At 62.4% G+C, this 8,573-nt stretch overlaps 2 protein-coding genes across 14 annotated transcripts in view; one reads left to right on the top strand and one right to left on the bottom strand.

Annotated features, from left to right (window-relative positions):
* The window catches only part of PSD (pleckstrin and Sec7 domain containing), a 17,745-nt gene extending 15,614 nt beyond the window's left edge, over nt 1-2,131 (top strand). For 5 of the 8 annotated variants that reach the window (XM_014583340.2, XM_014583339.1, XM_006166356.3 and 2 more), the window contains 3 exons: nt 418-562; nt 818-961; nt 1,349-2,131. In XM_014583340.2, the coding sequence (XP_014438826.1) occupies nt 418-562; nt 818-961; nt 1,349-1,579 (520 nt within the window). In that variant the 3' untranslated portion in view covers nt 1,580-2,131. Of the gene's footprint in view, nt 1-113; nt 272-417; nt 563-817; nt 962-1,348 lie in introns of those variants that run through there. The other 3 variants (XM_006166359.3, XM_006166358.3, XM_006166357.3) reach the window with 3 other exon arrangements.
* A 113-nt stretch (nt 2,132-2,244) lies between these two features.
* Nucleotides 2,245-8,567, bottom strand: NFKB2 (nuclear factor kappa B subunit 2). 6 transcript variants are annotated; one of them, XM_027767409.1, is made up of 22 exons: nt 8,370-8,567; nt 8,024-8,102; nt 7,870-7,910; nt 7,544-7,642; nt 7,313-7,464; nt 6,972-7,078; nt 6,722-6,880; nt 6,322-6,426; nt 6,125-6,210; nt 5,903-6,041; nt 5,594-5,719; nt 5,257-5,466; nt 5,028-5,169; nt 4,532-4,646; nt 4,236-4,449; nt 3,894-4,063; nt 3,674-3,776; nt 3,392-3,543; nt 3,187-3,256; nt 2,801-2,973; nt 2,576-2,687; nt 2,245-2,485 (listed from the first exon to the last, which is right to left on the bottom strand). In XM_027767409.1, the coding sequence occupies exons 1-22, from the start codon at nt 8,388-8,390 to the stop codon at nt 2,361-2,363; spliced, it is 2,700 nt and encodes an 899-aa protein (XP_027623210.1). In that variant the 5' UTR covers nt 8,391-8,567; the 3' UTR covers nt 2,245-2,360. The 6 variants fall into 6 exon arrangements, with proteins under 6 accessions (XP_027623210.1, XP_006166414.1, XP_027623211.1 ...); XM_006166352.3 differs by having other exon boundaries at nt 2,245-2,482; XM_027767410.1 differs by lacking the exon at nt 5,594-5,719.
* Between the last annotated feature and the right edge of the window lie 6 nt (nt 8,568-8,573).

The following is an 8,573-nucleotide window of genomic DNA, read 5'->3' as shown; positions in this document are numbered from 1 at the left end:
CAGGCCCGAGGGGCGGGGCCAGGCTGGGGGCGGGGTGTGCGGGCCGGGGCGGCGAGAGGTCGAGCTGGGCTCGGCTCCCGGGGCTGGGGCCAGGACAGATGGGCACCCCGCAGGAGGAGTACCAGCCAGGGAAGGCCCTTTCAGAGGCAGAGCTCAAGAATGCCATCAGCATCCACCACGCCCTAGCCACCCGCGCCCACGACTACAGCAAGAGGCCCCATGTCTTCTACCTGCGCACGGCCGACTGGCGGGTCTTCCTCTTCCAGGCCCCGTGAGTGTCTTCTGCCCCCAGACCTCCTCACCCGGTCCCCTATCTTGGCCCCCTCCCTCGTCCCTGGACCGCCACACCCTGAGCCAGGATTGATATCTGTGGACAGGAACCCTGGGCCCAGGTCCCAAGGGACTCTGTCTCCACAGGAGTCTGGAGCAGATGCAGTCCTGGATCACCCGCATCAATGTGGTGGCCGCCATGTTCTCTGCGCCACCCTTCCCAGCTGCTGTCAGTTCCCAGAAGAAGTTCAGCCGCCCCCTCCTGCCCAGCGCTGCCACCCGCCTCTCCCAGGTAGTCCCAGTGGGATGGAGTGGGGCAGCCCAGGCCCTGACTCACTGCCCTCAAGGCTGCAGTGTGTGATTATGTAGGTGTTCCCTGCGCGGGGCCCTGGCCACGGGGGAGAGTGAAGGCTGAAGCCAACCCCCATCCCCACTCGCCCGGCAGTGAACGCAGACATGGTGCTTCCGTTCAAAGGAAGGGGCGCCTTTTTAAACATCTGCACAAAAGCACTATAGTGACCCTGACTGTCCTCGCCCTGGCCGCCAGGAGGAGCAGGTGCGGACCCACGAGGCCAAGCTAAAGGCCATGGCAAGTGAGCTGCGGGAACACCGGGCTGCCCAACCGGGCAAAAAGGCCCGGGGCAAGGAGGCTGAAGAGCAGCGGCAGAAGGAGGCCTACCTGGAGTTTGAGGTGCGCCCCCCTGCCTCCGCACCTGTGTCTCCACACACAGGCTGACTATGGTTGGTTAAAGACACAGACCCCTAAGAGTGGAACCAGTTGGGTGACCTTGGGAAGTTACTGCATCCCTCTGAGCCTCCTCTTCTGTGGGGCAGGGGTAACATGCCACACCCACTAGGGTCAGGAGTGAGGTGCCTGTCGAGCGCTGCGTCCCCAACTCTAGCAAACGCTAGAGGAGAGCCCAGAGGTTCTCCACCTGCCAGAGGATCATCTCACAGCCTCTGAAGGCTTTGGGGATTCAGAGATGGGCAGGGAGCTGTGGCGTCCTTTCCTGATCCAGAAGGGGTGAGATGGGCAGAGGGTGGTGAGCAGGCTCTCACAGCCACCTCTCTGCCCCAGAAATCCCGCTACGGCACCTACGCAGCACTGCTCCGGCTCAAGTTGAAGGCCGGTAGTGAAGAGCTGGATGCGGTGGAGGCAGCCCTAGCCCAGGCTGGGAACACGGAGGACGGATTCCCCGCTTCTCACTCCGGTCCCCCCCTGCAGCCCAACCCCTCCAGCCAGCCCCAGGCTCAGCATCAAGGCTCAGAGCCTCGGGCAGGGGCAGGCAGTGGGAGGAGGAAGCCATGAGATCCCGATGGCGTGTGTGGGGGTGCCTCAGGCACCTGCATGATGACATGGCTCTGTCTGAGCCCGGGCCGGCCTCGGGCCACCCACGAGGGCCTCCAGGCCCAGGGCCCGACCGCGCCGGACGCGGTGTCCGGGGTAGGGCAGGGCTGGGGCACAGGCCTCAGGAGCCTAGGCTGAGGGCCCCTCTGAGACCCCCTTTTTGTGATAATGTTTTGCACTTTTTCGTACAGGGCGGGCGGGGGTGGGAAGGCCCAGTACCCCTGAACTTTTGATGCTTTTTTGGGGAGAGGCTGACAACATTTCCAATTTCTGCTGAGCCCACCCCCACCCTGACACCAGCAGTCCCTCTCCATCCTGGGGCCTGGTTCGCAGAGGCCGGGAGCTGGGGCTGAGCTGGTTTCCCTCCTCCCTCCCAGGGGCTCACCCTCCCTTCCCACGGTGGGAGAAGGGCGGCCCTGTTCACGGGCTGGGGCAGCACGGTCTTGCTTTCCCTCTGGGTGGGCCCTGCCCTTTGTACAGCCTCCACCCCCATTAAAACCGCTCTGGACTTGCTGGCTGGGCCTCCTCCTTCTCTCTAGTGCCTGGCTTGGGCCCAGGGTCGGTGGCTGGTTCCAGCAACAGGAGTCATACTGGGGGCGGCCATCGACTGGGGAGGAGCCCTTCCCTTCCTATGAGAATCCTTTATTTGCCCCTGAATGGGTGTGGGGTGTTAAATAAGATTTGGAATCGGCAGGGATGCTGTACAGGGGGTTCAGGAAGGGGACTGGAGGTGGGTGGCAGGTCAGTGCACCTGAGGCTGGGGGTGCCCATGGCAAAGCCCTCCTGGTGGCTCAGGGGGTGGGCCCAGCTTCTCTGCCTCCTGCTCGACTGACTGGCTCCCATAGGCACTGTCTTCCTTCACCTCTGCTGGGGCACATGGGGAGAAGAACGGGCTAGTTAGGGCCTCAGGCCTCCCACCCACCAGGCCCAGACCACCTTCCAGACAGGCCCCCTTACCTGTGCTGGGTTGCTTGTCTCGGGTCTCTGGGCCTCTCAGCAGCCTCACTCCCTCCTCTAGGCCCATGTCAGACAGGGCGTCCAGCAGACCCGCCAAGTCCCCACCGGCCAGCTGAGGAGGAGGAGACGTGAGGTCTGAATTATAGTTAGGATGTGGGGTGGGAGCCCTGGGGTCGGAGACTGGGGAAAGGAAGTGGAGGGCTGGGCAGGGAGTGGGGCACCCACCTCGTAACTGCGCAGGAGGCTGCCGCTGGGTGAGGCCGTCTTCCGGTACGTGTCCACCAGGCTGCGCAGCCCCAGCCGCTCTGCCAGCTCTGCCCAGCTGCCCTGGGCTTCTGGCCCATCCAGCAGCTGCTCCAGGTTCTGCAGGGCTGTATCCCCGAGCGAAAGCCCTGGCCCTGGGGACACACACGTAGACATGTCAGTCACCCTGGGCTGGGCGGGGCCATGGCCACGGGGACACTGCCTTTCTGCCATAAAGTCTGGCAGACAAGGTCCCTGGGGGCAAAAGATGGATGATGGGGCAGAGAAAGGAGACTCCTCTGAGGTCTTGAAGGAGCAGAGACCTCTGGGAGAGGGCCCGGGGCTGGGAACACATGCTGAGTGCTCACCTGCAGGGCTGGGTGGGCTCAGGGGGGGCTCCATGGTGTTCTGAGCAGCATTGAGCAGCAAGGCCTTCACCTGAGGGGACAGCCTTAGACTTACCACCTTCCCCCCAGTCCCGTCAGGTAGCCCCAAGTTCAGGTACCCCAGCCCCCATACCCAAGCCCAGGGGCTGCCCTGTTCCTCGGTACTTATCACCCAGGCCGGCCTCACCTTGGTGCTGCGAGTGAGGTCAAGAGGTGTGTGGCCTCGGAAGCTGCTTCGAGTGTCCCTCTCAGGCCCTTCAGAATCTGAGTCACTACCAGAGGTGGGGGGCGAGGGCAGAGGGCACAGGGGCTCCTCGTTCTCTGCGTGTATGTCAGCACCTGCGGGAGGAAGGCAGTCATCAGGATGCATGACGGGGGCCCCCATTAAGGACTGTTAAGTAGGGAGACTTGGGAGGCACCCATCTTCCTCCCCGTGCTCTGTTGATATGCCCCTAAGGGTGAGACTGACCAGCTTTTAGAAGGAGGCGGGTGAGGGTTGGGGATCCCAGTCCAGCTGCCAGATGCAGGGGTGTGTTTCCCGCAAAGGTGCGGGCATTCACGTTGGCATGGAGCTGTGGGTGCAAGGGAGTGGCTGACATAGCACAGTGCCACTGGCTGCCCCCCACCATCTCTACCACCCCTGGCCCCTCGGCACCCAGCCCCACCCTTTCCACAGCCCTCAGTCTCACCTTGGTGACCCGGTGGGTGACTAACCCCAGCTCCTCCATCTCTGTGGCCAGGTGCAGGGCAGTCCGGCCTCCTTGCCGCTCAGCAGCCTCCACTGCAGCCCCGCTGTCCACCAGCAGGTCCAGGCACTCAGGACTCCGGGCGTGGACCGCCAGGTGTACTGGGTACAATCCTAGAGGTGCCAGACACTCAGCCTGCAGCCGCAACCCCCACAGGGCTCCAAGACTAGCTCTGACCAACCCACTCTGACACCTCATGTCCACTTGATGTACTCACCACATCCCCCTCCCCGCTTCTGGCCCCAAACCTCTCCCACCGCTCCCCAGATGAGATGAAGAACTCACCCTCAAAATCAGGCATGTGCAATAGCTGAGGCACAGTGGGCACCCCACTGTGCAGGAGTGCACGCAGCAGGTCGGGGGCACCAGCACCTGCCCGCAGTGCCAGGTGCAGGGCCGAGTCTCCATGACGGTCCAGCAGGGCCGGGTCTGCACCCACTTGCAGCAGGAAGCTCACCACCCTGGCCTGCCCAGTGATCACTGCCAGGTGCAGAGGTGTCTGGGGGAGAAGGCAGGGTGAGCCAGCTGTCTCAGAACCACCTGCCTCGCAGCCTGCCCTCTCACCCCAGGTGCCCCCTCACCTGGTGCAGGTGGTTGGTGAGGTTGACAACACCGAGGTGCTGGGCATGGTAGATGACGTGGACTATCTGCTCGATGACGCTGGTCTGCCCATGTATGATGGCCAGGTGCAGCGGCCTGTGGCAGGGGGGGAAACTCAGGCCAAGCCCAGCCACTCAGAGCTTCCTCTGCCCCAAGTGCCCATGCGTCCAGTCTCCCTGGCTGGGACCTGCCAAGCCCAGAACACCTCCAAGAGCATCACTGTACCTGAACCTGGTCCTCCTCAGCACCTTGGAGGTATAAGTACTATTATTACTTCCCTCTCCAGACAAAAATGAAGTTTGGGGAGCCTGAGCGTCCACAGAACTAGTAAACAGCAAGGGCGGTCTAGAAGCCCGATCTGCCCAACTCCACAGCCCCGGCTCCTCATAGGTCTCCTTCCTGCCCCCTATCCCAGGACCTTCCAACCCTGGTCCAGTCCTGGGAAGCCCAGGCACCCTCCCGCTCTCGCCGGCCTACGTGTCTCCGTTCTCGTCCTGCGCGGTCAGCAGGTGGCGCTGTCCCGCCAGCAGCGTGCGCGCGTCCGCCGTGACGCCGTAGTCGAGCAAGGCTCTAGCGCTGCGCTGTGCCAGGCCAAACAGGCGCACGTTGTACTCCCGGGCTGGGGGCGACAAGGGCAACAAGGGGCGTGGGTACGTGCTAGGCCCCTACCCACGCCATCCCGATCACCCGACTGCAGAGGCCATACCTCGCTGCAGCATCTCCGGAGCCTGCGGTTCGCACTGCGGGCCCGTGGGGGCAGTGCTCGACTCCACTGCTTCCTCCCCAGTATCCACGCCGGGCGCCGTGGCGGCCATCTGCGCCCCGCCCCCGCCTCCCGGGTAGCAGCCCATTGGGGCCGCACCGGACTGGTAGGGGCTGTAGGCCAAGGAGGAGGGGAAAAAGCCGAGGCTGCCACCTGTGCGGACAGGAAGGGCTGCGGAGGGGGTGTAGTACCCAGGGCTCGCCCAGAGTCCTTTCCCCACAACTTTCTTCCGCTTTACCCCTCCCTCCTTTGCTCCCCTCCCGCCACCACACCCCCTTCCCTCCTCCAGCTCCTCCATAACCCCCAGCCGAGCCCCCAGAGCCTCCACCCATGTGGGAGCCACCTCCGAAGGGCTGGGAGAAGGTAGGCAGGGCCTTCCTCCGCTTCCTCTGTACCTCCTCCTTGTCTGGGGACAGGGGGAAATGGGATGTCAAAACCCCCATTCATGGGCCCTGCCTCAGGGGTCCTTCCCCCCAGGTCCCTCTGCTGGCTCTTAGGAAGTGCCTCTGGGACCACCCCATTCCTGACTTAGTTCATGGGCCCCCTGATCCGGGACCCACCCCGCCCCCATACTAAAGCCCAAACCCACCTTCCACTAGAGGGTAGTAGGTGAACTGTTTGGAGTCAGAGACATCGCCCCCACGCTTGCGTTTCAGCTGCAGGAACACGGTCACAGGCCGCTCGATCTTCATCTTGTGATAGGGGGGTGTCCGGAACACAATGGCGTACTGGGAGGAGGGCGATGCAGGCTGTCAGTAAGGCCTTTGCCCAATTCAGCCCCATTCCCAGGCACGCCCTGGCCCCTGGGTACCTGTTTATGAACATCTGTGGGAGAGAAGTCCCCGAAGGCCTGCCACCCATTCTCGTCATCCTCATAGAACCGAACCTCAATGTCATCTACAGGAAAAATGGAAGCTGGGCCACAACTTCTGGGGAATCCCTGGAGCTGCCCTGGCTCTCAACATCACACCCAGTGTCCCTAGCTCCCAGCCAGGGCTCCAGCCTCACCTTTCTGCACCTTGTCACAAAGCAGGTAAACTTCGTCTCCACCCCGCACAGAGCCTGCTGTCTTGTCCATTCTAGAGATCTTCAGGTTTGAGGCCCCCGGAGACTCTATGGGGGTGGGCCACGGATCAGTTGAGATGACATGATTGCCATGGCCACATTATGGAACCAGGTGCTTTGTTTTTATTATCTCCCTAACCCCAAAGGCGCAGGAGCGACTACTCTCCTCATTTCCCAAAGATAGAAGCAATATTCAGAGCAGGAAATGACTTGCTTAGGATCACTCAGTTGATATGTGGCAGGGCCAGGCTCAAGCCCAGGCCTGTCTCACTCCACAGCATGAGGTTGCCCCTCGCGCTCCCTCTGGCACCCAGGCCTGCCTCGCCAGGGTAGGGCTACTCACTGCTGTCATGGATGGGCTGGGAGATAACGGGCTTCAGGGGCAGGGAGAAGGAGCCGTCGCTTGCTCGCAGGAAGGCAGTGAAGCGCAGCCGCACGATGCTCAGATCCATCACCTTCTTCAGCTCCTTGGCCTCCTGCTCTAGCTCCCGCCGCTCAGCCTCTGGGCAGCAGATACATGTGTGACCCCTGGGCTGCTCCCCCTGCCCTGCTCCTTCCAAAGCATCTCCCATAACGTCCCCTGGTCCCCATACCCGTAAGGCCCTGGGGCCTGGAGCGGAGGCGCTGCCTCTGGAGTTTTTGGATCATAATCTCCATCATATTCTTCTTGGTCACATGTAGGACGCCCAGGTTGTTGAATCTGGGGAAGAGGAAGAGTCAGAGGCCCATTCGGTTCTTTCTCCCAGAGGCTCTCTCCCCATTGTCAGGGCCCACCTTAGCCTCACTTCCTCAAGGAAGCTGTTCTCGTTCTCCCTTAGGCCCTTGGGTGTTGGGGCCAACCAAAGTTTCTCCCCTTGCTCAGCTGCTAAGCTCACAGAGGACTGGCAGGCGATGAGGGGTCATAACGGTGGGGGCCCGGGGCAGGGGCACCTACTGGGCAGTCATGTCCTTGGGCCCCACAGACACGGCACAGACCCCCAGCTCCGAGCACTGCTTGCCCACCAGGCTGTGGGCATGAGCACGAGGTGGGTCGCTGTGGGTTACCAGGTCCACCTCGATCTTGGCTGGTCCCTCGTAGTTACAGATCTGGGAGGGGCAGGGGCTGTCAGTAATGCTCATGGACGCTCCCCCCAGCAGCCCACTCTCTAGCACCACCGTGGCTCACCTTGACAGTGGGGTAGGTCTTGCGGCCTTTCTCGCTGGAGGCACCTGGCAGTCCTCCATGGGAGGGGCCTTCACAGCCATACCGAAATCGGAAGCCTCGCTGAAGGTCCAAGGATAGAGTGACATTGTGACCAGAAAAGACCACCACGGTAAGCCACACCCCTGGGCAGCAGGGGCCGCACTGACCAGGTAGCGTCTGCCCTGAACCACTGTGATGGGCAGCAGCCCACTCTCCAGTCCCCGACAGCCTCCTCAGCACTGCCCCCATGGCTACCCCAGCTGTCCCCAGAGCTGAAGCCCCCCACTCCATCCCTTTGGCTCACTCACCTGTTTAGGCTGTTCCACGATGACCAGGTAGGGGCCATCAGCTGGGGACAGAAGGGCCTTGCTGAGCAAGGATCTCCCAGCCCACTCTCCAGCCAGAGGACACATGCCCTCCCTCTAGCACACCAGACCAGAGGGGACTCAGGGCAGCACTCACCTGTCTCTGGGGCGGGCTCCTTGGGCTCCACAATGGAGGGGTTGAATTTGAAGTCATAGTCGATGATGCCATCCAGACCCTGGTTTGGAGCCAGACAAGGGTGACTGCTGGCTTCTGACCCATCTCTAGAGCCCCCCTCCCCATCGCTAAGCCCTCATATGTCATTCCCCCTTCCTCCCAGGCCTGTAAGTTCGCTACATTTGAAAAGAGAATTTGCAGCCTGACGGACAGGCTGACAGGTGAACTGAGGTAACGACGGGCATACAGGTGTAAGGGAGAGGGGGTGTTCAGACAACCACAGACGAGGGGCAACTGGCCGGCTTCAGGCCCGGGCAGCGTGACTCACTGGGTCGTAGCAGCTCTCCATGGCTCTGGGCTAGGCCCGGCTCTGTCTGGCGGCTTGGCCAGGTCCTGCTTTCCAGAGTTTCAGACGCCCGTCTAAGGGGAGAAGGGGACGAACAGATCAGGACTGGAGTCGGGGGGTCCAGTTTTGGGGGGGTCCGGTCTCCTCCAGCCGCCGGTCCGGGTGTGGCGGGGGGGGCCCGGGGGG

The sequence above is a fragment of the Tupaia chinensis genome, unplaced genomic scaffold (genome assembly GCF_000334495.1).
Source record: "Tupaia chinensis unplaced genomic scaffold, TupChi_1.0 Scaffold144255_1, whole genome shotgun sequence".
Classification (NCBI taxonomy): domain Eukaryota; kingdom Metazoa; phylum Chordata; class Mammalia; order Scandentia; family Tupaiidae; genus Tupaia; species Tupaia belangeri.
This window is presented reverse-complemented; position numbering and strand designations above follow the sequence as displayed.

What these genes read in the sequence shown, in the direction of transcription:
- NFKB2 (XM_027767409.1), bottom strand. Translation starts at nt 8,390, where the DNA reads ATGGAGAGCTGCTACGACCCA. An exon ending in AGACCTACCCCACTGTCAAG is followed by an intron (nt 7,465 to 7,543) that starts GTGAGCCACGGT and finishes TGCCCCTCCCAG; the next exon opens with ATCTGTAACTACGAGGGACC. An exon ending in TCACCAACCACCTGCACCAG is followed by an intron (nt 4,450 to 4,531) that starts GTGAGGGGGCAC and finishes CTTCTCCCCCAG; the next exon opens with ACACCTCTGCACCTGGCAGT.